This window comes from Histoplasma capsulatum (genome assembly GCF_000150115.1).
Source record: "Histoplasma capsulatum G186AR genomic scaffold supercont2.2, whole genome shotgun sequence".
Lineage (NCBI taxonomy): Eukaryota > Fungi > Ascomycota > Eurotiomycetes > Onygenales > Ajellomycetaceae > Histoplasma > Histoplasma capsulatum.
In genome coordinates this window covers 189,783-215,854 of record NW_025544802.1, presented here as the reverse complement: position 1 = coordinate 215,854, position 26,072 = coordinate 189,783, and the positions used below count along the sequence as shown (strand labels likewise).

Sequence of the window (26,072 nt, the reverse complement as noted above, 5' to 3'; positions counted from 1 at the left end):
AGTGCACAGCGGTTGATATCTGGTAGTCCCAGAACATGAAAAGGGATAAGGACATCTCAAGTGTACATGGGGCTGGAGTAACGCAATGTGCGCAATGAAATTAACCTCCTAATGGCCGGAAATTCTCTTGGGTACGAAGGGCTGAACCCAAGCCTTGAGAGGTCAACACCGAATGATATCTTCAACTGAATGTTGAATTATCATTTGGATTTATCACTTTCCGCCTTCCGGACCGCTTTAAGATGTTCTTGGGCTTGGTAATAGGTCAATAATGTAGATATGAGAACTCGAACATGAAGGGATCATCTGTACCGATTATCTGTATCGGAAACGCAGACTAGTTCGCACCAATTGGAGGAAGGTTTACTGGAAAGAGGTTCGTCATCTCAGTCTGGCCCGAGAGTGACTAAATCGGGCCGTGCGGTAGCTACCTGGTTTGGGTGCGGATCAGCGTTTGTGGATAATTTAGAGATTCAAGCGAATCTACGCTGGATGCCGCGATCTCCAACTAATATTTTAGGCTGAAGCGTATCTATGGCACGTTGGAGTTGCAGGCCACTGGTAAGCACAATCAAGCCCTGCTCACTGCGGGAGCTACCCGCGTGCGGCCGTCCGGAACGAAGCAAAGTTTGTTTGACAGAAACTGGTTTGATGGAATGTCGTATCATGATTGAGGATGCTTGTATAGATTCGAACGGATTTTAGCTTGATTTTGGGCCAGGGGAACGCAACAGTGCGGCAACATCCACAGTTGGAGGTCTTCTCTATAAACCAATTGTCCCGCAGAATTTTTGTACACTAGACTGATCTGTAGGAGTATGTATACATCCAGGCAAATTTGAATGTCGGTAGCCGTGTCACGGGAGGAGAGGACCAATTTTAAATTCTTCATACGCACAATCGACGAATTATGCTAAACTTTGGACTTCTCACATTTGTAGGGATGTGGGATGCGGTCACCGTGCCACAGATGTGGCGTTGGTTTGACGGTTTTGATTTTGGCATGTATATTGATGCTATATAGTTCGAAGGGTTACTACCCTTTCCAAACGGCTCTGGTAGTCATCCATGGTTCAGGATACGAGTTCGGCGCTTTCGGGAAGGAGGAAATATCCGGCTGTGAGTATTTACCTCACGAATATTTAAATAATTCTCCCACCACATTTGCAGAACAAATATCTTCCATGTGCAATTATTTTTTGATTTCTCCCAGAAATAGTGCCCCCTTTGCTATTGTATACCCTGTATTCACCATTCAGCACGAGGACATCCAAATCGACGCAAATCCTTTGTGATATTTAACTCCATTACCACGACGGTAGATATCTGGTATTAAGGCATCTTTAGCAGGTTCGGCATGGACGATAAACGTCTCCCACCTAGCACAAATGCTAGACGAGCTGGAATATCGAACTTGGTTTCCGGTAATTTGACACCCCCAAACTTAACAGCCCCAGAACAGCAGACGTATGCAGAGCGGGGAAACAATGTATTGATTCAGGAGCGCCGTTCCACCTCTAATACGGGAATTCATGGATAGATGCTATATTTGCAGTCATCACTGGACGAGAGACTAACACATCAATATCCAGGTTCCCTTGATACGAAAGGTTTACCGCATTCTGTACCCGCTAGAGTGTACGACGGAGCCACTGCAGACCACGATACATTACAGGGTCCCCCCGGCACCATTCGTGGCGATCAACTGCAGAATGCGACGTCCTACGTCCAATCTCCTGGGCAAGCAGACTACGGCTTCGGGTACGAAGTCCCTGGGCGAGAAGACACTTGGTTAGCGACGACGGCGGAACGAATGAATGAAACTGAGTCTGGTTTAGGGTTTCCTACCTCGGGGGTATTGCTCGGGCCGTGGGAGGAACGGGAAACTCCGCAGAGTCTAATCCAGCATACGCCGGAACGCCAGGCCCTAGGGAAAATCCTTGGGGATACGACAGCATGGATACTTTGCTTCCCCAACCCATTCCTCAGATTTGGGACAGACAACGACGCTGGGATGGACGGACGAATCACCGGGCGAAACGACGCCGTTGCAACAGCCAGCTCACTCTCTTGCAAGTGTTGCCAAAAAAATACCACCACATCCTTTCAAATGTGATGTACCAGGCTGTGGTGGTAGATTTTGGCGGCATGAGCATCTAAAAAGGCATTTGAAAAACCACACCAATGAGAAACCATTCGTCTGCTGGGTTCCCGATTGCAATAAAAGCTTTTCGAGAAACGACAACCTTAGGGTGCATTACGTCTCGACCCATGGGAGAAAAGGAGGTCGGAACCGTTATGTGGCAACGCTGGATGAAAAAAGTTCAGACTACGACCCAGAATACCGGGGAGACCTGACACCGGATGGCCGACCACTCAGAGAATAACTCTTTTGGATGCGATGGAAGGCTGAAAATGTATGGCGTGGGCGTCTGGAACAGGTTTTGTGAGGTTTGGTACTAGCGAATGGAATAGAAATGCTCAGGTGATTTTGTAATACATATCGATCGATGGTGAATAATGAGGCCGCCCATTCCTATGATACCTTTCGGCTGGGTTTGAAATTTGACTTCGGCGGTCTGCTTGGGCTGTGCGATTTCTCATAGACATGAGAAGTACATGCGTAGGGATTTCGTTTTGAGGCATCCAAAGAATACTTCACGGTTATAAAATTAAAAATAGCGGACTTGGGGCGTAAATTAGGTAGGATTCACAATATTAGCCAGAGATAGGCTTCACTTGAGGTTTTTTCAACTTGTTTCCAGTTTTGTAAGGATGCAGTGGTGTTCTCTGCTCGGGCCATGAAAGATAACAGGGCTGGACCCTCATCGAAGAGTCGGCAGAGGTGAGTACGCAAGGGCGACTCCTGTTGGATTACATATGTACATTGTTATGTAAATTGTTAGGTTCCTGGAGTAAACATGGGATCTCTCACCAGTACCCCTGATGGTAGCATAGAGAGAGGAACCACATCCGTATGTCGTAACCCACCACCCCTTTGGCTTGTCCCAAACGCCACCTTCATGATTTTAAACATTGGCCACCGAATCAAGGAGCAATTATAAAATAATTCATTTGAATTGTTCAATCTGCTGGTGATTCAAATGACGGATAAATATAGGCCCGGTGCCGGAAAATGACCTGCCATATGCGGCTTAAACTTTGCCATGGGTGGTTCATAGTCTGGAAAAACAGTTAGAATTGGGCTACTATCTCTCAGCCCTAGGTATTCAATACTGGTTTTTGAAGGGCAGTAGCTTGTTTTTACATTGGCGAAGCGGGAGCGTGAGAGGAGGTCACCACAGTTGATAACGTCGGTGCCAAGCATCAGCAGGACGGCCTATATGTTGCTGTCTTTAAATTGGGAACTTGAAGTCCGCCAATGTTGTCCCGTAAGCGGAGAGTAAGATAACCTAGTTGCCGAAGTGTTGTCCGCAATGTGAATCCAACGTGTTCGGCATGTCTGGCCCCCGGTGCGCGGAATGAAGATAACGGGTCCAAGTGCTGCCGGGACGTACTTTGGAAATAAGTGGAGAGAGAGTATTGCCGTGCAGAAGTAATTTGCTGAAATGGGGGTATAGCGGAAATGGTAGTGGTGGCAAGGGCATATTCTCAGATTTCATTGATATGTGACATTGAAAATGGGTTTTCTGTCTGCCCAATGCACTCGTGCACATAAATTAAGGTAGCTTGTTTGCGCGAACTTATAAATTCTTCAATCTCGCATTGCGTCGCTCCTCTTCTCGCTTCGCATCCACGCGACTCAGGAAGTCCATCCGGCCCAAGTAACCTTCCTTAGCTTTACTATGCACGTCGAGATCATCTTTGATGCCTGCCCGATCGACATATTCGGCCCAATCAAGCTTAGATTTCATGACCGTATTCAGTTTAGGTCCCTTGGGCTGTTCAGCTAGTCCTGGACCACCGGGGACAGCGATTGTCTTTTCCCAGCTTTTCTGGATCGAGTTAGGTGGGTTTGGATCGAATCGGGAGTACCTGCGCAGGGGCCTCAGCAGCGGAATATAAACGGCATCGGAGGAGGCGTTGAGTTCGCTATCCGCTTTCGCATTGCTTGAAGTCTTTTTCTCCTTCTTCGCTGCCTCGGATGACAGATACAGTTTTGCTTCGGCGGAATCCTTCGGGACAGTTTTCTCCTCGGTTATAACCTCGCCCGCGAACTTGTAGACTCGTTTAATAGTTATACTTTCTTCATAGGGAAGAGTCTGCGCCGGATCACGCGAGTAATCACTTCTTATCGAGCCCACTTTTTGTTTGCCTTCCTCGAGAGCTGAAGCTCCACGCTTCGGGGGAATTGGACTGGGTCTAGCAGCTTTCATCTTTTCCCACAACGCGTCCACATCCACCGTAGCACCATCAGCCTTTGCTAGCGGGCGCCGCTCCTCCTTCCTGCATTAAAAATAGTGTCAGTAATCCATATGCAAATATCATCCGCTCATAAAATCAAATCCCAAGAGAAATTGGGGAAATCGCATACATCCGCATCCTCATACCCCTCGTTCTCACGAACCCGCCGCCGCCACCAACATCATCATCTTCACCATCGTCAATTTCAAAATCATCCCCTTCGTCAGCACCAGCCTCTTCACTATTCTTCTTTTGCTTCTCCCCCGCTTTCCATTTCCCCTTCCTTCCGCCCTCTTTCCTCCTCCTCCTCCTCCTCGCCTTCTCCATCTTCTCCTTCCCAATTCTTATCGTAGCCTCGTCACCGGAATCAAACTCAGCATCCACAATAGCATCCCCATCATCCGGATCAGGCGACAACTTCCTCCGTTTCCGAGGCCGACCGCCAATAGCATATGAACCATCGCCATCGCCATCGTCCCCGCCCTCTTCCTCTTCCGCATCACTCTCAGCGGGTGCGTTGACGTCAAAATCGGAATCCTCTTCGGAGTTATAATCTTCGTCCTCGTCTTTTTGATTTTCTCCTATGGCCACGGCGCCGGACATGTGTTCGGGCTCGGATGGTGTCGCATTCGACACGCTATCATGGCCGTTTCCTGATAAAGCTTGTCGGGCCATATTCCGTGCTCTGCGATTGCGAAAAATCGGGGTGCTACGAAATTAGCGTTTTGGATATACGTTTGCAGGTATGGTTCCTGGGCTGTGACAAGGTTCGCAAGTGACAAGTCGGATCAAACCGGGGGAGAATAATAAGTCTATAATTTAGGCTATGAAAGACGTATGTTCTCAAAGCCATCAACTAAAGAAAAGCGAAAACAAGGAATCGGTAGTTAACGCAAACTTGAAGCTTCAAAATCTCGCGGATCACCAGTGCATGTGATCTATGTCGGAATTAGTATTGTTCCGTTCCGACTCAAGACGTCGCCCCTTATGTCAAATGACTTAACTGGATCTCGTTATTGAAAAACATGCATATACACGAGTGTTGTGGGAATTAATGAGATTACTCTGACGATGTGTCTGCCTTCCTTCTTGGAATAGATGACGAAATATATAAACCGCACACACTGATACAGAACTCATAGGGGGAAAAAGGGCCATCGAAATAAGATACATAAGACATCATCATAAGCCAAAAACTCCCACCCAACCAACACGAAGAAAACAAGGGGTGGGGGAAATAAAAATAAAATAGGTAGACATTCAAATAAAGATATCATCATCTGGAGAGCCGGCACCAGGCCAAGAAAAAGGGCCCCCTCAGTACCCAAAATCAATAAAACCTCGATACAGCCAGTCCCTTAGAACAAAGAACTTTTCCCATCATGATCCTCATCCCTACTCTGTTTGCGCGCTTCCATCACTCCAGCCTCAACCTCAACCACGACCCCTCTCTTCCTCTCCATCCCGAACTCCATCCACCACCCCAGCAACGACGCAACCCCCAGCGCAGCCTCAAGCACAATCAACACACACATAAGCGCAAACGACGCATGTGTGTCCCTGCACAGCCGACCAAATCCATCCGTGGCATCGACTGGTCTACCCTCCTCGTCAAGGCCATCTGCATAACCCCATTTACACGTCCAGGTGTGGATAGTTTCGCCAACGTTGTCGCCGTTGTTCACACGGGGGTCGGTGACGACGGTAGTGAAAGCGACGGAGACGATGGCAGCGATGAGGCCGCTGAGGGCCACGATAGCTATGAGGCTGTTTAGGAGAATGATACGGGCGTGAGGCTAAAGGGTTGGTTGTTTTTTAGGTTAGTTTGGTAGACATATGTTACACATATAAAAGTGACAAAAGGGGAAGGAGGAGGACGAAGGCAATACGCACAGATGGGAGGAAAGAAAAAATGAGATAGGCCAGGGTGAGCAGGGCGATGATGCTTCCGCAGGCAATCAGTGCCGTTGTCGGGCGTAGATCAAGTTTCTCAGGCCACAGGACGAGGTCCCAGTTCTTGAAAGGGTTAGTTTGTTGGTAGAAGCGGAGGGAGCGGACTTCGCAGCCGATGACGGCCATGGCAATGACGAAAATGATGCTGGAGATGGAGACGCGGACCCAGTGGAATATTTTGGCGCGGCGAAGGTAGGCGGATTCATCCTCATCGGAGGCGGCTAGGGTTGTGGCATGGGAGCCGTTGTGAGAGTCCACGAGAGAGAGTGGAGGGGTCATTTTGGTTGGAAAATGATAATGATGACTATGATGGAGCGAGTTGAATGAATTGAAGGCAGAGAGAACGGTTCACGCCTTGCCTTTAGAGAGAGTTTTGCGTATTGAATAAATGGTAGGTTGCTAAAGTGAGAAAGGTTTCCCTATTCAATGGGCAACCGTCACAAAGCACCGACAGAGCGAATGATGACCTTGCAGCAGTGTCTATGTGACCCAGCAAGAGTACAAATGAGCGCTTTTATCTTTTCTCTTAAATTGTTGAAAAAGGAGTAAGATCTATAGCTGGATAGATCAATGAATGAATGGACCGAAGCAACAGGCCAAGGCACAGCCCAGACTCGCACGGCTGCCAACCGACTGGTGGTAGAAATAAAGTAGCAACAAAACGAAAGCAAGAAACGGAGAATGTGAAGGAGTAGAAAGAAATATTGGGGGAAATGGAACGATGGGAAGCGGGCGACAATATGTTTTTATTGTCCAATTTGCTGCTTCCGACTTCCAACCCTGGTGGAAGGCAACAATCGCATTCTCTGTGGGACGAGGAGAACAGACATGGGAGGGACATGCAGCATCCAACAGGAACACCCTCCACGTCGGATCCACGATTGGCTCTCCCAACCCGCCGATCAGCGCATACAGGAATGCGCGAGAGTTTCACTGCGCACTCTCTGCAAAAGCCGGGCGGCTGGATTGGCTACTTTGGACGGGCTCGGCGGCCAGGAGGGTGATGCCGGGGCGGGTACACAACATATCCGCAACCACACAACCAGCACATTGATATCCAATCAAACCAGATCCCAAGGGGCTTCCGATTTCCCCAGAAGCATGGACGAGGAGTGGGACATGGCCTGGATATGCAGCTGATTCGTCTGGGGAGTTTGGCGCCTGTGGTGCAGAATCCCAGGGGGTTTGTATGCGGGAAGCCGAGAGCTTCAGCGCCAGGAGCACCGAGGTGATTGGGCGAAGGTCGAGAATAGCTTATTTAGTAGATTTGCCCAAAAATACTCTTGATATCGAACCAAACAACAAAACATCATCGTCTAAGTTAGTTGACATCGTAGGCGTCTAAACTCGAGTCCTTTCTCACGCCGGGTGGATGGCCCATGACCTAGGAGCGGCGGATTTTCTTGCGAGGGCGTCTCCAATGCAGTATATCGAGGGGCTTTTGAGTCGCCTTTCTGTACAACAATACCAACCAATTCAACGGCAAGGCAGTCAGGCTATGGCAACAAATTCAATTCAAAAGTTCGGAATAGGTGGATTTTCTCGTCTTTTCAGTTTGCGTATATATATATATATATAAAAAAGGAAAAAAAATAATAAAAATAAAAAACCAAAAAAAAAAAAAACCAGGAGCCACCCTGAGCCTCTTCTACGTTGTTTTCTCTCGTGTTTCCTAGAATCATGCACACTCTGAACTCATCTTTGGAAATGAAACGCCAGAGAATGGAGAAGTTCGATACGCCAATTCGGATATATGTATGTTTGCTTGTTGTAAACTCCGGACTGCGAGGTGCGCGGCTGTCTCTCCAAGCTGGTCTTCAATAGTAGGTCGATCACCAGACAACCAGGTTTTTTTGACCTTTCACAGGAAAACATAATAATATACATGTAATAGATTTCCTATTAACCCTCCAGCGCCCCCGGGCCCCCGGGCTCCCTATTTCACCATTTCACTCCTGAAAAATAATGGAAAAACCTATGTATGCACATTGGACGGAAGGCTGGGGACATGAAACTATTTTACGTTGGAAAATAGGTTACCCCACCTTATGCAAACGCTAAACCAAGGTAAGTCAAAAAAAAAAAAAAAAAAAAAAAAAAAAAAAAAAAACGATAAAAGAGAGGGATATATTAAAAAAAAAGGAAAGGGATCTTAAAATAAAAATTCAATCACTGCCCAACATCTCCACCACACCTTCCAACGCCCGAACCTCCTCCGCCTCAACCCTCCGCCCCGCCACCACGGCCCCGTGCCCATCCTCCGCTCCGCCCAGCTCCCCATTCCTCATCAGATGCATCCGCGTCCGACTCTCAATATAGTCCCTTCTCTCCTCGCGTTTCGAATCTAGCTCTATCTCCCCTGCCGATCGGGGCAAGGTTGACAACTTTGACCGTAGCTGGGTTAGCATTGCACGGAGAGCGGGGAGTTGGGAAAGTATAAACGTCGTGTTTGTTGTTATGGGTTTGTGGGAGGGGTCTGCGGTGTCGCCGATGCGGAGGCGGCGGGCGGTTGTGTCGGCGAAGAGGAAGGAAAGGTCGGGGGCGTCTGCGGTTACGGGTTGAGAGGGTATGGCTGGTGTTGCTGCTCCTTTCCGGTCGGGGGAGGCCGGCGCATGGGTATCTCTAAGGAGGATTGAGCGTAGCTGGGCGATTATTGCGTCATTGCGGTCGGCTTCTTGCCTGAGTGCGCGCTGGAGTTTTCGGGTTTCGCGCAATTTTTGACGTTGGAGGGTTATTGATTCTAGAGTTGGAGCGTTGGGGCCGCTGGGCCCGAGGGAGAGTTTCTATCATGCAGGCGAAGGGATAAGAGTTAGATGTAAGTGTTATTCTAGGAATTTCTTTCTGTTTTGGTAAAAAATTTCCCCCACCTCGTAATGCGTCAACCGCACCCATCCGAGCAGATCCTCTGGTACTGTCAGGATATTCCTTAAAACGTAAATTTCGAACTTATCGAAGGCCTTATCGACCGTCGCCTCCAGCAGCGTCTCCAATTGATGTAGCCCATTCTCTATTTCCAGCCTCGCTTCCGGATACTGGATGTTTCCATCATCGTCCGTGTCCGGGATGGAGTCGGCAGCATGAGAGAATCCTAATCGCTCTGGCGGGGCGTTCAAGAGGCCATCTTCGAGACTGGAGATGGCTTGGTAGATCAGGTTGTTTATGGAGTTTATTACGTCGTCTATCAGAGACTAGATAAACATGCAGATAAACATCTTTTCTATACGAAGCGCTGGTAAGGTAATGTAAGCACAACAAACTTACGAGTGGGGTGTAGCTGAAATGTTCTGTGAGGAGGGTAGTTGTGGTGTCATTCATCGTTGCTGAAGAGATAGCGAGACTGGCATGTTATATAGATACATCTATATAATTTCCCTGAGCAATCCGCTTTCTATATTCCCCACCCGCCGTTTGAGATGGAATCCATGGATATTTGAGGTGTTGACACGTGAGCCGCGTGTCTGTTGGAGCTACTACACAAGCCCTATCCCACGTGACCCACACATACATATATTAGCTCGCCACTAGATAGATAAACAACCAACAAAGGTTCAACCCTCTCACAGTGTCTCGCGTCAAGGTTTGTCGATGACTAAGTGCTTGGACAGCATTTTTTGGGAAATAGTATGTACGATGCTCACAAGAAATATTATAAAAATGGATTGCTTGATCTCGCTATTATTTTCAATATTTTAGAAACTCACAGGCAACCACATCCACACACATTACAATGAGGGGAAGGGGGAATCTGACTCTGGGGCCATTCGCAGACCAGCCGGCGGGTATATATACAATAAACAGTTCACGACAGGGGGGTAAAGGAGAAAAGCTCATATAGCATTCAAAACATGGAAACAGGTACCTGGCAAAAAAGAGAGAGAGAAAGAAAAGAAAAGGAGAAGGAGAGAGAGAGAAGTTCTCTTGTCCTGACACCTCGAATCTCCTCTTCATCAAGGGCAAACGCCTGTCGATATCATACACAGCTTTCAAAAACACCACTCACAACCCGAAAATTGCAAAGGCAGCAACTACCAATCCAGAGAGGGTTGCAGCATGGGAAATTTGCTGGGGTGCTGCGTTGCCTGTAGATATGAACGGATCAGCGGTTTGGGTCGGTGTTGGCCTGCCTGAAGAAACGGTAGACGAAATAGATCCGTCGGAGGGGAGAGCTATTCCGCTACCACCGTTGCCGCCAGGCGTTGGGTATATACCCCCGGTTGGGAGTGAGCCGCCGGTCGGGAGGGGTGTAGGGTTGTCGGCCCCTTCGCTGCCACCGCCGCTAGAACCTCCTTCTCCACTCATAGCGATGGATCGGAATGCTTCGATGTTCTTATCTTGTGCTTCAGGGCTAGAGGGAAGAGAAAATATGTTAGAATATTACAGACAACACTTCGCAGCGTTTAGATGACAGATGGGTTTGTCAATGAAAGGTGGGGAAACGGAACAGGTAAACATGATACGTACGGATTGATAACCATGACCATGCCATTCTGGCAATGATTTTTCTGGCCACAGAACAACCATACAGGGCTGCTGTCGTTGATCATAATCGTGAACACGGGCATTTCTGTAGCATCAGCCGACACGGGTAGGAACCCAGATCGAATACCTGTTCCGCCGCCGATGGGCGAACAGGGGCTATCAAAAGTGGACTGCGCAACGGAGTGATTCTATTATAGATATGACGATTATTAGAAGCCTGCTTTCCCGATTCCAGAGAGGATATTTCGCCCGGATTTACAGCTTCTTACCGCTGGATGGAACTGAAACTGGACCATCGAGCCAGGTTCAGCCTTAAGAGAATCCGGATAGAACCTCTTGCTGCCTTCTGCATTGCCAACTTGAACAGCATGGACGGTAACCATGCCCTCTGGCGACTGCCGTTTCGTCGGCGCCCATCCGGCAATGATTTCGTCCTCGACTTGGGCATAGATTCCTGTTGCCAAAAACACAGTCGATGCCAGCACTCCCCTGAGCAACATTTTTGTCGATGTGTATTTTCTGTTTTGTCTAATTTACGCTGGTAAACGGATGGACAATTTCCCGATATTGTATAGGGAGAAAGAGAGGGGGAAAGCAATAGATAGATAGATATATATATTTATAGAATACAAGCGACTAGCGCTTTGATGTTGTGGAAGTGAACGAGTGAAAATATGCGTAGAAGAGAATAAATATATAGAGAATATATATGAAGAAGCAAAAATAGAAAAAATTGAGACAGGAAGAAAAGAAATCAGTTTTCGTCTTCCAGAGAGTGATGAAAGAAAGAATAGAGAGGAGGGTTGGATAAAAGGGAAGCTCCAGAAATGAGAGGGAAAATGGAGATTTAAGACGCATTGAGAATATTGATTATGCATGAAGAATATCCACCGTCCGACCTCCTAGATTAAGGCTTTGCGGAAGCCAGGAGGTGCATGTAGGGACTTGGAACCGTCGCAGATTCCCACTATGGTATCAGGAAGGGCAACATCATGGCCCTGAGAATTACTCAAACAGGAATGGAGAGGTGCCCAGGACAGGATATGCAGGCGGAATGAATCGTGTTGCCTTTCGGGTTTCGAGGCCAGGCGTCAGATGCAAGTTGCTGTCGCAGCCATTGCTGCCCGTGGCGCCTGTGGAAGAGAGGTATAGATAGCCTGGTTGCATGTTAGAGAAAAGTTTGAGGAAGTAGAAAAGCTGATTATGTACGGAACACATTTCAGATTCGGCAGATTCCACGGATCCTACAGGACAAAAGAAGAAGTCTCCAAGAATAATCTTTCAATATCTACAGAGGAGACTTGTTGTATCAATCATTGCGAAAGCCCGTGGCTCTGGAGCAAGGGTGGATAGAACGCCTGGGAAGTGGGTTATCCCGACTTGAGGGTTCGCTATCCTTCGGAGCGGGTCGCACGGCCTGTGAGACCAGGGGCGATCGCTGTTCCATGCATGAATGAGGATGTTGATGTGAAGCGTGGAAGGCTTTGAAAGTGTCGCATGGTTGTTTGAGGTTATCGACGCTCGGTGTCCCTGCAGTGGCTGGGCTAACTCCTCCACCTTCTAGCCCCACGTCAAATCGAGGACAGCCTTGCCGAAGCTCATTGTAATTTAACCGTCTCTGTGTCAGTGAAGGCTTTTTCGAAATATTGACAAATTGTATCGTGTGTAGAGGATCGATCTCATTCTTTCCCCGGCCTTCACTAAGTCGTGGTTAGGCGTCTACGGTACAGCAATTGCAGGTTATCAAATCAGTCCAGTCAATTCCTGCTACTGCTTCCATGATCCGCTTTCAATTTGCCAGCGATGCAATGCGCGCGGTTGAAAAAGAAAGCAATATTGCGAAGTCGTTTCTAGATGGCTCCATAATCCCAGGAGTGAACGCCATTGTCCAAAACCCTTTTACATCCTCCTTGAAGTAATACATATAGGTGATTAATTGCAACTGAGCGCCCAAAACTCCCTACCATTACGCCACCGAACATAGCCTATCCGAAAACAGCGGCTCATAGCGAAATTCGTAAATCCCAGCGTGTCAATCATTTGATAACTCATAGCTCGTCTGTAGAATTCCGCCCGCCTCAAAAATCAAGTACTAGCTGCGGTGCCAGTCTCTCTAAGTCCTCAATCTAGAAAGAAACAAAAAACGATAAGTAAATTTAATATAATTCCCTACAAATTTGAAGAAACTAAATTAGAGAAGGGGGGAAGAAGCACACGAAATACATACCTCCAAATAATTATCAACCCTCGCCCGCGCTCCCCCCCTTGTATCCCGACTGGCAGATTTACCACTCTGCCCTTCCGCCCTCTCATACGACGCCCGCGCCAACGCCTCCCGCACGAAAATATCCACGTACTTGGCCAACGCCCGCACGGCGTCCTTCGTGATCTTTGTCTTGTCGTCTTGGAAGTGGCGGTGCAGGAGCGTCGTGAGAAGTTTGGGCTTGATCAGCGGGTCGGAGGATTCGAGCTCCTCGCGTGGATCTAACGGGGCAGGCTCGGTGATTTCAGCCAGAATGTAGTCTGGTTCGTCGGAAGGGGATCTGGAGCGGGAGCGGGATTCGTAATCCGACGATGGTGTAACTCGCGGGGATGAGTTGGGGCCACTGGGTGAAGGGGTTCGGGACGATGTGCTTGAGGCGCGGGTGTCATCGTCGTTGTCATTATTGTGGGCTGTGGAGGGTCTTCGACGGTGTATATTGGAGGAGGAAGAGGCGGACTTTTGTGTTGTTGTCCGGGCTGTGGAATTGGGTTTGGGCTTGGGTTTGGATTTTGATCTCGCCGAGGTCGTTGAGGGTTTTGTTATGCCGGCTCCATTTCGAGGGCGGGGAGGGTTGAATGGAGGGCGTTTCCGTTTGGGTAGAGATATGGGAGGGTCCATTTGGATACGGGGTTTATGGGAAAGGGGTTGTCTATAAATCTCCTAATGCCCCTTGGGATGCAAGATATAGGCTCCTGGGCAAAGAACTCGGTCGCCTGGTGGGAACCGTAAACAATACCACGTGACAGCGTCCATTTATTACTTTTTTTTTCTTTCTATTTTTCTATTTCTCTACGGACTTAAGATGCATCCTAGCATCCGCAGTACCGACACCCTTATTCGCATAAACATAGAATTGCCGTTTTCTGCTCATCGACCATGCATTCACACAATTCCACAGAATGGGCAATAATGGCAAGTGGAAGCAAGTGGAAGCAATAGTTCCTACCAAACGTTCACATCCCGATGGATAAAAGAATTCCCCCGCTGCAACCTCACTCATATCCACTCCCCGGCGGCTGAGCAATCGTCACCGCCAATCCCGCCTCTTCGAGAACCGCCCTTGTCCGCTCCCACGGCACTCCAAAAAGACCCGCATTCAATCTGCATCCCCATAATTCGCCGAGCTGTTCTTCTTCACAACCCCCAGTCGCAGCCAGCGCTGTGGTGGTGGTGGTGGTAGTGGCAGGAGAAGTAGTAGAACTCGCAGCGGCAGCAGCGGCAATCTGCCTTTTCAAATCCGCCATGGCTGACATCGTATTTTCGAGAATGATATCGGGCGGGCTCCGACTCCACCGCCCATAGTGCCACGATGTAAATAGGCAGATGATCCAATGCTTCTTCCCTGCTGGCCTCGGCAGTGCCGTCAGTCCCCTGGAGCCGCGTAATGCCCCGCCGCCAGCTCGTCCACGTCCACGTCCACGTCCGCGCCCGCGATTTGATAGCGGTGCTGTTTGGGGCTGTGGCTGTAGCTGTGGCTGGTAGTCCGCTGGCTGCGGTGGAATTATCAACGCCGTCCCCTCGGGCAGCTTGAGAGCGCGTGGCTGCTGGCGACTTGGGTCTGTGCTCGGGACGCGGACGGGGATGGGGCGTGTCTCTGTCTCTGTCTGTGTCTGCGTCCATGTCTGAGGGTGGGAGAGATATTGCTGGCAGTGGGAGCGGAAGATTCGGTAGGCAGCGGGGTACTGCGGGCGAGCAGGGTTTTTGTTAATACCAGTATGTATGTTATCCTTGATACGACGGTGTGGTCGAGATTCATCCGCCCAAAGTACACTGTATATGCATAGAGCTGTAACAATACATACCTTCTCCTTGAAAGTCGCCGCGATCCCCTTCCCCCAAGACCCCTGGCAGTTACACGCGTCTATTCGTCAGGAGTCAGTAGGGGGCCTAGCACGGCAGAGAAGGGAGAATGAGGATAAAAGGATGAATAATTATACATACGGATTAAAGCTGCACCCTCCGGTGCATCGAAGAGATCACCTTGGATTTCAGTTATGACACTCATTTCTTATCTTTCTTTCTTTTTCTTTTTTTAAAAAAATATATTTATTTTGGCCAGCGTTTGGTTGTTTTGATTGCGCGGTTTCTCAACGTGTTTAACAGCAAGTGAAATAGGTAGATGGATACAGGATCGATGAAGCTATTTGAAATGGGGAAAGGTGACTGACTGACTTGTAAAAGAAAGAAAGAAGTAGTGCAAGTGGTGTCAAAAACAAAAAATAAGTTTAAAAAAAAACATTTATATATCAACCGAATGATGCCAGTGTTGGAAGAGCTTGACTCATTCATGCCCATTGCTACTAGATTAACTCAGCGCTCGGCGTTGAGAAGTGCACAGCACCAGGTATAGATAACTGTGTCTGGGATATGACATATTAACTAGGCAAGGTAAGGTAAAAAAAGAAAGAAAGAAAGAAAGAAGTCCATCAAATTGGTGATGTGGATCACCAAACCAATTCCATAAACCATTTAGATTGCCTCTCAGAAGACAGGTTTTGTTTCTCAAATCAAACTCCCTTTGACCATTATATTTAGTTAGTGCCAGGCTTTGGAAAGCCAGACAAACTCAGGAGAAAAACATACCTCATTCACAGTACATATTTAATGTGGATGTAAGGTCAGATATTTATTTCTACCAGAAAATAAGAAATCAAATCTGCTACAGAAAAAGGGCGAAAACCTTACATCAAATTTGCAAACCCTCTAGCAGAGGTCCTGGAGGTTTAAGAATCCACTGACATATCCGCAATGCACCAGTCCTCTCCCCTGTCTGCAAAAGTACATACATTAAAAATAATGCCTATTTAACTAACTTACGACCGTCATTAAAATCAATTCCATGAAAGATAAAAGACAGGAAGAGAACAAGTGCAAAAGCCAGCAGGGAATCAGCAAGCCATACGGCTGGACTGTTGTGTGTCCTAACTAGAAAGAAAAAAGAAAACGAACATCTCTTGCAAGCTGCTGGGACGACGAAGAAGTAGTTATTTGCTATATGGATCCTATGGGGCCGTACCATACCCCATCTCAAAACTCAGATTTTCAATGGAAGAAAAGTTGCCGGATACTCTGGCATTTCTTGATAACGCGGTCCCTGCCCCTGAGTGCGCCCTGTTTTGGAGAAGCTAACTCCATTTTGTCTTCGGGGGGAACAGCTGATGATGTTAAATTACTTTCTCCATAATTTTTATTGTCATTATTGCCATCGTTAGTGGACGGATTCGGCAAGTCGTGTACAGGAGTGCCGGGCCGGACAACGCTATTATTATTACCGTTGGACGTGTTCGATTTAATCTTGCGGGTGACACTGTGTGAGATGCTCTTGAAGATGCTATGATCGTCGTTAGAGGTGCGCTGGAGTTGGTCAATCTCATCGCGGATGGTTGAGCCGTTTGTGGCGAAGTTTTCCTCGGCCATTGATTCGAACTTGATCACGCCGCGGTTGCCGGGGATGTTGAAGATGTCCAAGATGGCGGTTTGGATCAACACGGTGTGGCGCAGGTTGGTTATTGGGGCGATTGAGCAAGGTAGTGCGGAGACGGTGGCTAGATAGGCAGGCTCGTAGCTACTGGCGAGCATCAGACAACAGTTGTGTTCGACGTAAAGGAGGATGGAGGATTCTGGGCGCTGGAATATCAGGGAGAGGTTGAGGGAAAGTTCCGAGAGGTTCTGGAAGTCATTTGCCAGCTGCATTTGAGTTAGATGTCGTTGGTTAGCTTGAGGATCCGCTGCTGTTTTCACTCGCTATTCAGGTTTCAAAAAGTGCGAGTAAGTAAGGAAAAAGGGTAATTGGATGCCTTACAAGGACATTTGTTTTGATCTCGACAACAACGACGGAGTCTTGATTAACGCGGTGCCGAGGGGTATGATACGGCTCTCTGGAAGTGAACACTTCGTTGAAGTACTGGCTTCTCTTTTTCGCGATGTCTAGCTGGCTGGAGGATTTGGTCAGGAAGCGGTTGGGATATCCATCAGTGGGAGCCCCGCGAGTCAACTCCTTGGTGATGCTGTTGCTGCTCTCATGGCCTTTGCCAGGCGCCTTGCGTAGGCGTCGACTGGGCTTTGGAGTGACGCGCCTGTCAGACTCGACTGGGTTGCTTTGGACGGAGGTGAGGGGGACCAGTGTTGGGACCTTTTCCATGGGAGTAGGGTCTGAGATACAGCCTGTATGCGAGCGGGCTGGTGATGCCATGTTGGATGAGAGATGACTGTTTATTTCTTCTAATGAAGCATGCAAGGAGTGATATTCAGGATGCGGGTGCGTTTGCTTTGGAGAAGAGACTGTTGTTTACTACAACAGACAAAAGAAAGGGTTGAGATGACTGCCCGGGTGTGGTTCTTGTTCTTCATGGGACCAGGCTTGCCATCTGCACAGTTGGTGAAGACACCTGAACAAACATTCACTTGCTTGTCAACAGAAAGACAACCTGGGAGTGATGGCAAAAACAGTAGCGATGGTGTCATTCTCTCATGGAGTACAGAACAGCAGAGTTTCTGAGATACCTGCCCTCTTCACGACGGGAAGGAACTGGCTGCCCATAGAAAAGAATCTCAGGCAGAAGAAGAAGAAGCAAAACATGAGCAAAGAGAAGGAATCGGCCCGCAAGTGTTGATAAGAACACTTCATAGATGGGTTGGAAGGTAAGAACAAACTGAATTCCATGGCATATAAAATGAGATGAGGAAATGTGGGACGTACCCCCCCATATCTGGAATCAGAAATGCTGTATGTTTTGTCTATATGCTGCTCTGTAGCGAAATAAATTCACTGGTTCTTATCTAACTGCCTATATAGTAGTAGTAGCTTCTAATCTTTCCACATACCAAATTGCGGATGGGAATGGCGACCCTCATTCGGGTACAATATCAGACAGCACTGTTCTATAGACATACTCAAACAAAAATAAATGCGTTGCTGATTCTCTCCTCTGTCCGAGGGTAGTGTGGGATGAGTAAAACGAAACGAAACATCCGTTCCTTTTCGTCCCCCTTCTATCTCCCATCTATCCAAAAACACCTGATTCAGAGATTCGAAAGTCAAAAAATATCCAGCGTGGTACGGAATAGTGTTGGAAGGTGTCTATAATTCAACGTCAATGTCGATGGGGTCATGGTATTCCAAATGCGGATTCTCTGCATGGGATGTATGTATGTATCGACTGTCGTATTTCGCGTATGCACGGAGCTAAATTCCAGAGTTGACCTCCGTTTCCCTTGCTCCTATTTCAAGAGAGCTAAAGGAGCTATACACATGTAAAAGTTACGTCGCTCCGCTGGGCCGGATTTGTTCTCGTTGGCGGTTTTGTGGGTTGGCTCGATGAAATAAGACTCACAGGTGGTAGGCAAAGTATAATGTTAGGCCCATCCACCCATGCCCACATCCACCCAAGGGATTGTATACACAAGAACCCACACTGTCGTAATATGTCTGATCTAGCTCCGGGATGTAGTGATCCACATGTTCATCCACTAACCGCTGAAGGCACGAGGGCGCAATTCTCCTTATCAGACCCACTCGCGAGCCCATCAGGCGTGCCTGCAATGGCATCGACATCACCATCGCCGTTCCTTTCCACCACCTTGCCAAGCTCCTCGTTCTTCCTGACGAGGATATCTCTCTTCTTGGGCTGCATCGCTCCAATCTGCAGTGCCTCCTCTGGCAAAGGCCGCACGTACGGCTGACATACCCACCACGGTCGCTTGTATTGCGCCACCGTAGCCTTCGAGCTGGGTGGTCGGGCGTCTGTTTCATCTTCGATCTCCGATTTAGTTGCTGTTTCTTCCAGCGGTGTTTCGAAACGCTCCGGGAACGCCTCGTGCTCCTGTATTCCGGATTGAACGGCAGCCTCGACGAGTGAGACGATGTTTTCGAACTCGGACATCCGGCCCGCGCGGCATTTGGAGAGCGCGTCGCGGATGTGGGTGTGTTTGGAGATGAGGGGGCGGAGGAGTTGGAAGAGGTGGCCCTGGATGGAAACGAGGTTGGGAGACGTGGGTTTGGCGTCCTCCTTGTTCCTTTTGCGTTTCTTTTTGGGGGGCGCGGCGTCTTCTCCGTTTTCGTTTTTCTTTTCGGCTTCTTCAACTGGTGGGGATGCGTGGATCGAGTCGCACTTTGCAGGGTCGCTGTTGGCATTGTTGGCACTGAAGGTGGCGGTTGGGGAAGACACGTAGAGTGGCTTCCTCTCGGGCGGTGGAATCTCGAGGACGTATTTGTAAATAATATCCATATATCGACGCAGTACGAAATCAACACGATATCCACCCTTCCCATCCCTTCCCACCCAATACTCAGCCCCATCTCTCTTTTCCCCCCTCATACCGCTGCCACCCACCGAGGACGACGGCGGCGGCCCGCTAAATATCGTCGGATCACACAAACTGCCCTCCGCACTCATCACGCCATCCGCCCCCGTAGCCTCCAAACACTTCTCAATATCCCCATGATTCAGAATATTCCCATTCGCAAAAATAACCGTGTCAGCCGGCAGGTTCTCCCGCAGATAGCGAATGTATGACCAATCAGCTAAGCCGGTATTATGGCCCTTTTGTTCGCGCCGCCGGCCGTGAACGGTAATGATACTCGCGCCCGCGGAAAGGATTATGCGGGCATACTCCAGCGTCTTCTCCTTGGTCTCCTGGATGCGGAACTTCGCCGTGACGGGGATCGAGAGCTGTGTGTGGAGCGTGTTGATGAGCTCGTAGATCAGGTCTGGGTGCTCCTGGAGGAATGCGCCGTAGTGGCCCTTGCGGGCGATTCCTTGCGGACAGCCGAGGTTTAGGTCAACGGCGTCGCAGAAGGGCTCGACGGCGCGGGCGGCTTGGAGGAGCTCGTCTGGGTTGTTGGCGCAGAATTGGACTATGAGCGGTCGGTCGAAGGAGGGGTTGCCGTCCAGATAAGGAATGGTGTTTGACTGTGGTGCTCCCCCATCAATATCATTTGCGGCGGGGGTGGTGGGTGTCTTCGACCTTGGACGGGTCGCTTCGAAATGTTGCAGGCGGTAATTGGGGCTTTCTTTGAAGAGGCGCGAATGGAACATGGGAGAGTAGGCGAGGAGGGGAGGGGAATCCGAATCAGGGTTCATGAAAGATCGGGTGAGCATGCGCCATGCCTATACAAAATAATCCAATATAAAACATGATAAGCTGAGGGACCACGATATCGCGATAGATATATATCCGACTATATACTATGCACATATATATATATACTTCGCATATTGGCAGACAGGGCCTAGATCAACTTACAAACTCGGACCTATCCACCATGGGAGCCAGTATCATTGACGGGCTCCCCAGGCTCTTGTAGAACTCCCTGCCGAACAACTTCTTCGTTGGGTGAGCTGCGGCCATGCTCGGCATGAGGAGGGCACGCAGCTTCGCCCAGGATGGGGCCCTCAGAAGAAACGCTATTTTGGCGTCACCCGAAAGACAGCTATCTAAAAAATAGCAAAGCAAACGGGGATGAAAGATTTCACTTCGAGAGTTCTGGAATTTTTTATTTTTTTCCCCATCGTCGCGGCTTGAATGTTAATCCGGATCCGAAAGCCCAGCACCTTGGGGTTAGTTCTCTCCTGACAGACTGGTTTGCGAAAAAGAGCCATAGGTGATGAACCACAATAAGGCTCAGACAGTGTAACGGGAGCCTTAAAACTACGCTGACTACGTTGAGATAAACATATTGTAAAACCGCGGGGACAGAATGAAGTTGTTCAACGACGTAATATAAGCAAGGGTCAGAATCTAGCACGCAACCAGCTACTGCTGGTCCATGAAATATAAGAGCGATAATAGTCTCACCACTGGGTAATATGGTCACTAGAGACACCGAATCTAAGGTCACGGCAATCCTCACATACTGAATGACTATGGCATTGCACAGCCAACTTGATCGTACTCCACGGGGGATATTCTTATATTGTCCTTTGGAGCAGTCAGCCTGTGGTTGCGGATCAGATACGGCGATTGAGCGTGTCTTGCGCATGAATGAGGATATTCAGACAGAGTTTGTTCATCATATCCTGAACTACTCCTACAGAACAACAAGAGACATGGCCCCCTCCACCCTTCATCTAACAAGGCGGGTAATGAGAGGATGGCGCCGCTCAATCCGTCGAAGGAGGTAGACTCCTATACATATACATAGAGGTATAGAGACATAGATGGCGCCGGTGGAGTTGCGCTGGCCGTGCCATCCCGTCGTTTTGTCCAACTCTTGTTGGGTTATTATTTAGTCTTAACCAACTTCAGGAACTTGCAGATCCAATAATTTCCATGCAAATTGAGACTGAGGCAAGCCCGGGATTCATCCATCACTCTTAGAAAGCTGATGTGCCAGAGCTTCCAAAGGTGGAGCTGGAACAGGATCCCTGCTGCAAAGATTCTGCTCTGCTGCGTGGCTGTCTCTGATAGTGGCTGAGCCCAGGAGTTTTCGTGGACGCTGTCTTGGTTGAAAAAGTATTATTTGAAAGGACAGGCAGTTGAAGTTGAGTCCACGTCCACGATGCTGGTTGCAGACGCATGCATGTCCATCCACGGAGATAACAGGGTGTTTTTTTTTTCTCCATGGTGAACTGGAATAGGCTTTGGAAAGCTTATCCGCTGAGAATTGTCTCTGTGAACATTGCGTAAAGGAACACAGCCAGCGGGATCTTTCTCCGTTGGACCAGCAGAAGAATTATTCAATGGAATCTAGGAATCTAAGGAATCTTAAATGGGAAGGGTGATTCGAATCTTGGGAACGGGGCAGAGCCTTCTGGGCCCATGGACGTTGGGAATTCTCCTCACTTGTTGATGTGCTCTTTTACTCGTTTTCTTTTTCTTTTTCTTTTGCTTTTCTTTTAATATTCTTCTTAAACCTTTTTTTCCGTTGCGATGCCGCTGATCCGTCCGATAAAAAAATGCTGTTGCCTGGATACCTCCCCATCGCCAGGATCAAAGTTCGCGCTGATGGGTAAGCAGCGTCGGATGCCACCGCAGTCATGGTAGTCGTGGTGATGGTGAATTGGCCAGAGGAGACGAGATACAGCCGCCGCCGCAGGTCTGGAAAACGTAGAGAACAATGATACCATGATTATGCAGCAGATCTCACCGTTGCCCCAAAAGGGCGAATATCTGGCAGGTTTGAAGCGTACCTCCAATGTAGAAGGACGCTTGGCAAGGCTCTTTGAGGGCTTTGGTTTGGATTCCTCTGGTGTTTCTATTTTAAAACCGGTTATCTCATGCGCCAGCTGTGGCACTTGGCGGCTGGACCAGGTTGGACACTCGACCCGACGAAGGTTTCTGACCAGCGACGGAGGGGAGGCACACAGGCTGCACAGCCCCCTTGGGTCCCTGTAGCCCCCCAGCAGCAGCCGATTGGATCTGGGAGGGAGAGAAGACACTAAGAACCTGGCGATATCAGATATGGGATGACAGCCGAGACGCTGAGGAGGGCAATTTTTCTGGACCAACAACATGCAGCATATTTCCAGTATATTCCCGGTATATTTCCAGCATGTTTCCAGCGGTTTTAGAACTAAACTCCAAGTGTTCGTTTAGGGTGTATTTGTCCGTCGTAGCTGTAATATTCATCCATTCTGCAAAGGATTGTGGTGAAAATAACGGACAATACCGTGTCTATACGGCCTTGGCAAGAGGACGCGTGTCCCAGCTGGAGGCTGGATGACTAAGGTCCTGGTTAGTCATCGGGTCAAGCCAAGCCATCGTCAACCAACTCTCTCCTCGCCATCGCCATCACCACCACCACCACCACCACTCTCTGCAAGAACACTCGCCTCTTCATCCCCCCAACAACCCACCACCGTTCGTTTTGATATCTCGTCTTTTGCCAGCAATCCGATTCTTTTCACATCGTCACTCCGCCCATCGATATTTTTTTCGCATCGAGTAGTTCCTTCCAGCGGCGTCAGTTGGTGGGATTCGAGTCGAGCACACTATTCCCTTTTCATCCCCCCGTATCGCCGGCTGAGGCCGTCTCGATCTCGAAGGGTTCTTTACCATCTTTATACACCGTCTCCTTTTGTCTCCTTCGTCATGGCTACGACTGGGGAGTTACAACCGCCAACTTCTTCGACGTTGAACAGTTGTATTGATCCAAACGATATCGACTCGTTCATCAACTACGACCAGCCGATCTATCCTTCTCCATCCCTTTCTCCCGCTTCGGCCAGAGCGAAAACTACAGCCAACACCAGTTCTGTGTCAACCCCTGCGGCAAGTTCTGCGCCAAATGCTCCCAGCTTTTCATCCGCCAGCAGCAACAGCCAACAATCCTCTTCTTCCCAAGTCTTCTTCTCGGGACCAAGCCATGAATATGATTCCTACAAACAGCAAACTGGCCTCCCACCAGGCGGCCTGGCCAACACGATGGCTATTAACCGGAATATTGGGTTGGATTTCACGTTTGGGAACCAACATAATTTCGTCATGCCATCCGAAGCCTTTATAAACCCCACTCAAGAGATGGTCAACTTTGGCTCCTCGCCCCTACCGACTATGCCGACGTTCAGGAATTCGGGGATTGGACTCGATCTGGATCCCGACACACCAACTGACCTCATGGTTAACCCGCAGTTTACTTCCACGACAAGTAAAGCCCAGTTCGTCGATCCCAATGCCTTGGGTGGCCATGAACTCTCAACACTCGCCCAACCGAGCCAAGTGGGGCGCATGTATCCTGGAATGCATCAGCAGCAAGCGGCTATGGCGAAGGCAGCTCAGCAACAAAGGCAGCAGGAGATCATCCGTCAACAGCAGCAGCAACAGCAGCAACAGCAGCAACAGCAACAACAACAGCAACAACAGCCACAACATGCCCGTCAGGCATCGAAGCCCCAAAACAAGGCCAGTCGTCCCAGCGATCCAGCTGTTGAGGAACGAATTTCCCGCCTCCTGCACCAGATGAGACAGAGCAGCGTGACCACTTCTGTTGTGCGTGAAGAAGATTCCAAGCCCGTGAATGTTTCGCATAACTTAAAGCCGAAGAAGGACGAGGACGAAATGGATGAGGATGAACGTCTTTTGGCTAGTGAGGAGGGGAAAAAACTCAGTAGCAAGGAGCGCCGTCAATTGCGAAACAAGGTCTCTGCCCGTGCATTCAGATCCAGACGCAAGGGTAATGTTCCCCAATTACTTCTGTTGGTTGTGGATTGTCTCAACTAATGGCTTGAATACAGAATATATCGGCCAACTCGAAGGAGAGGTTGCTGCCAAAACTAACGAGACTAATGATCTACGTCTTCAGAATCGTGCGTTGGCAGAAGAAAATGCTCGTCTCATGGACCTCACACGCATGCTTCTTTCGTCTCCGCACTTCTCTTCATTTCTTAATGACATGTCCATGAACGGCCTCCCGGCTTCTCAACCAGGACAGCAGCAGCAACAGCAGCAGCAGCAGCAGCAGGCCCCAAAGGATCCGAACCCGTCCCACGTTTCCGCTGATATCCAGATGCAGAATCAGCAAGTCGGATTAGCCATGGTTCCCGAGCAATCAGTTGACTTTGCAGGAATGGATATGAATACCCCAGGCTGGAATACCGGCATCGACATGAACTATAACAACACCCCCGTCTTCGCTGTTCTGGATGTCCCTCGAGGGCCCGATCTCGATAGTGCTGTTTTGTCAGGCAAATCATCCAACTCTGTTGGGCCCATCTGCACAGATGAAACTAAGGAACAGATTCCGTCGATCCAAAGACCACCGCCCCCAGTGGCTGATAGTTCTACCGAGGAAGATGAAAAGACGAGAATGAAGTTGACTCCAGAGGTGGAAATCGATGAGTCGGATCCCTCGCTAGCCCTATTCTATGATCAGCCAATGAGCAGCAGCTCTCCAGCAACGTCACCAACAACTTCTCCGACATTTGAAGATACGTTCGGCGGTATCACACCGGAAAAATTATTTGCTCGAATCGATCTTGTGGTTGACGATTATTACAGTTCTGCGACGACGGAGGGCCAGGGAGGATCCACCGGCTACACGGGTGTCAACTCAGCGACGATGGTACGGTTTGAACAACTTTGCATGAGCATAGAAGGTGCCTACCAACGTGTTTCGTTGGTAACTGCACACCTTGAAGACACACGGGACAACGAGTGGGCATCGTCTTAGATGAAAAGGAGCCAAATTTGGTTGAAACCTTTGCAAGCCGCTACTTTCCCGTTCTTCGCTATGCCGACCGTCCTTTGTCACTTGCTGCTAATCCCATCCTTTTACTACTCCTGGTGTTGCTCCTTAGCGTATTTGATCAGAACTTTGGCCTCTTGTCACCATCTACCGTCTTCATTGTTTTTCCAACCATAGTTTTATTTTTATTTTTTCCCCTTTTTTCCTTTGTTACTGGGCGTATAGAAATGGGACATAAGCTTGCCTCGTGCGCCTCGTGTGTTTTTTCCTCTTTCCGTTTTTACATCGCCGTTGTATCCCGGCTACTTCTGAGGGTTTGTCTGGGAGGAGTTCAGGTTGCTGTTTTTCAAAATTTACCTTTTAGAGATATTTATATATACATACACGTGTATATATATTTGTGTGTGTGGGCGATTGCGCCTGTTCCGGTTTCCGAATATGTCAAGACTGTCCTCACTGGCTGTTCCCCGACCTTCATTTGCTGATATAATTTCCTATGTCTAGGCTGTTTTTTCTTGTTGTTCTTTTTCCACTCATCACGCTCATCTCTTTTGTGTGTTTATTTCATTTGTCCTGGTTTCCAATTTGACCTCGTAAATATGGATATATATATTCACACCTTAACTCAGATATGGAAGAAAACTGCTCGGAATATAATACAATAATTTACTATAATTGATATATTTTCCTTGCATCTGGTGCGACCCTCTGGGCTTAGTCATACTTGACTCATTCCAAACTCGACGTAAAAAAAAAAAAGTTGTAGAAACCTCCAACTGAATGAATGTAGACTCGTTCATTGTTTTCAACTTCATTTTTATGTAGAGAGTTGTTATCTTCATACTGATTCCTTCCTCTTATACACTATTTTGTTTCCTGGCTATGTTT

At 48.6% G+C, this 26,072-nt stretch overlaps 12 protein-coding genes across 12 annotated transcripts in view; 4 read left to right on the top strand and 8 right to left on the bottom strand.

The window, feature by feature from the left end:
• Window positions 1-2,160, top strand: part of HCBG_01287 (C2H2 zinc finger domain-containing protein) — a gene marked incomplete at both ends in the record, with an annotated part of 3,672 nt that extends 1,512 nt beyond the window's left edge. The window contains 6 exons of the mRNA XM_045428337.1: window positions 27-87; window positions 528-561; window positions 1,025-1,119; window positions 1,338-1,489; window positions 1,541-1,791; window positions 1,839-2,160. Of these exons, the coding sequence (XP_045290123.1) occupies window positions 27-87; window positions 528-561; window positions 1,025-1,119; window positions 1,338-1,489; window positions 1,541-1,791; window positions 1,839-2,160 (915 nt within the window). The remainder of the gene's footprint in view (window positions 1-26; window positions 88-527; window positions 562-1,024; window positions 1,120-1,337; window positions 1,490-1,540; window positions 1,792-1,838) is intronic.
• A 1,460-nt stretch (window positions 2,161-3,620) lies between these two features.
• HCBG_01286 (SWR1-complex protein) lies at window positions 3,621-5,040 on the bottom strand (the record flags this gene model as incomplete). The annotated part of the gene is made up of 2 exons (XM_045428336.1): window positions 3,621-4,407; window positions 4,529-5,040. 2 exons carry the CDS (start codon window positions 5,038-5,040, stop codon window positions 3,705-3,707), a joined length of 1,215 nt encoding a protein of 404 aa, XP_045290122.1.
• Window positions 5,041-5,723: 683 nt separating this feature from the next.
• On the bottom strand, window positions 5,724-6,597 carry HCBG_01285 (uncharacterized protein; the record flags this gene model as incomplete). The annotated part of the gene is made up of 2 exons (XM_045428335.1): window positions 5,724-6,161; window positions 6,259-6,597. 2 exons carry the CDS (start codon window positions 6,595-6,597, stop codon window positions 5,724-5,726), a joined length of 777 nt encoding a protein of 258 aa, XP_045290121.1.
• A 549-nt stretch (window positions 6,598-7,146) lies between these two features.
• On the top strand, window positions 7,147-7,663 carry HCBG_01284 (uncharacterized protein; the record flags this gene model as incomplete). The annotated part of the gene is made up of 2 exons (XM_045428334.1): window positions 7,147-7,333; window positions 7,389-7,663. 2 exons carry the CDS (start codon window positions 7,147-7,149, stop codon window positions 7,661-7,663), a joined length of 462 nt encoding a protein of 153 aa, XP_045290120.1.
• Window positions 7,664-8,483: 820 nt separating this feature from the next.
• HCBG_01283 (Mis12 domain-containing protein) lies at window positions 8,484-9,633 on the bottom strand (the record flags this gene model as incomplete). Its single annotated transcript, XM_045428333.1, has 3 exons — window positions 8,484-9,101; window positions 9,186-9,506; window positions 9,580-9,633. The coding sequence occupies 3 exons, from the start codon at window positions 9,631-9,633 to the stop codon at window positions 8,484-8,486; spliced, it is 993 nt and encodes a 330-aa protein (XP_045290119.1).
• Window positions 9,634-10,314: 681 nt separating this feature from the next.
• Window positions 10,315-11,297, bottom strand: HCBG_01282 (uncharacterized protein; the record flags this gene model as incomplete). The annotated part of the gene is made up of 3 exons (XM_045428332.1): window positions 10,315-10,663; window positions 10,780-10,985; window positions 11,067-11,297. The coding sequence occupies 3 exons, from the start codon at window positions 11,295-11,297 to the stop codon at window positions 10,315-10,317; spliced, it is 786 nt and encodes a 261-aa protein (XP_045290118.1).
• Window positions 11,298-11,802: 505 nt separating this feature from the next.
• On the bottom strand, window positions 11,803-13,678 carry HCBG_01281 (uncharacterized protein; the record flags this gene model as incomplete). The annotated part of the gene is made up of 4 exons (XM_045428331.1): window positions 11,803-11,954; window positions 12,178-12,394; window positions 12,891-12,923; window positions 13,025-13,678. 4 exons carry the CDS (start codon window positions 13,676-13,678, stop codon window positions 11,803-11,805), a joined length of 1,056 nt encoding a protein of 351 aa, XP_045290117.1.
• A 374-nt stretch (window positions 13,679-14,052) lies between these two features.
• On the bottom strand, window positions 14,053-15,065 carry HCBG_01280 (uncharacterized protein; the record flags this gene model as incomplete). The annotated part of the gene is made up of 3 exons (XM_045428330.1): window positions 14,053-14,742; window positions 14,863-14,921; window positions 15,002-15,065. 3 exons carry the CDS (start codon window positions 15,063-15,065, stop codon window positions 14,053-14,055), a joined length of 813 nt encoding a protein of 270 aa, XP_045290116.1.
• Window positions 15,066-16,102: 1,037 nt separating this feature from the next.
• HCBG_01279 (MIF domain-containing protein) lies at window positions 16,103-17,252 on the bottom strand (the record flags this gene model as incomplete). The annotated part of the gene is made up of 2 exons (XM_045428329.1): window positions 16,103-16,747; window positions 16,863-17,252. The coding sequence occupies 2 exons, from the start codon at window positions 17,250-17,252 to the stop codon at window positions 16,103-16,105; spliced, it is 1,035 nt and encodes a 344-aa protein (XP_045290115.1).
• A 1,270-nt stretch (window positions 17,253-18,522) lies between these two features.
• Window positions 18,523-20,410, bottom strand: HCBG_01278 (tRNA-dihydrouridine synthase; the record flags this gene model as incomplete). The annotated part of the gene is made up of 2 exons (XM_045428328.1): window positions 18,523-20,169; window positions 20,306-20,410. 2 exons carry the CDS (start codon window positions 20,408-20,410, stop codon window positions 18,523-18,525), a joined length of 1,752 nt encoding a protein of 583 aa, XP_045290114.1.
• Window positions 20,411-22,126: 1,716 nt separating this feature from the next.
• On the top strand, window positions 22,127-22,724 carry HCBG_01277 (uncharacterized protein; the record flags this gene model as incomplete). The annotated part of the gene is made up of 3 exons (XM_045428327.1): window positions 22,127-22,235; window positions 22,369-22,540; window positions 22,598-22,724. 3 exons carry the CDS (start codon window positions 22,127-22,129, stop codon window positions 22,722-22,724), a joined length of 408 nt encoding a protein of 135 aa, XP_045290113.1.
• A 368-nt stretch (window positions 22,725-23,092) lies between these two features.
• On the top strand, window positions 23,093-25,841 carry HCBG_01276 (uncharacterized protein; the record flags this gene model as incomplete). Its single annotated transcript, XM_045428326.1, has 2 exons — window positions 23,093-24,173; window positions 24,235-25,841. The coding sequence occupies 2 exons, from the start codon at window positions 23,093-23,095 to the stop codon at window positions 25,167-25,169; spliced, it is 2,016 nt and encodes a 671-aa protein (XP_045290112.1).
• Window positions 25,842-26,072: the final 231 nt, after the last annotated feature.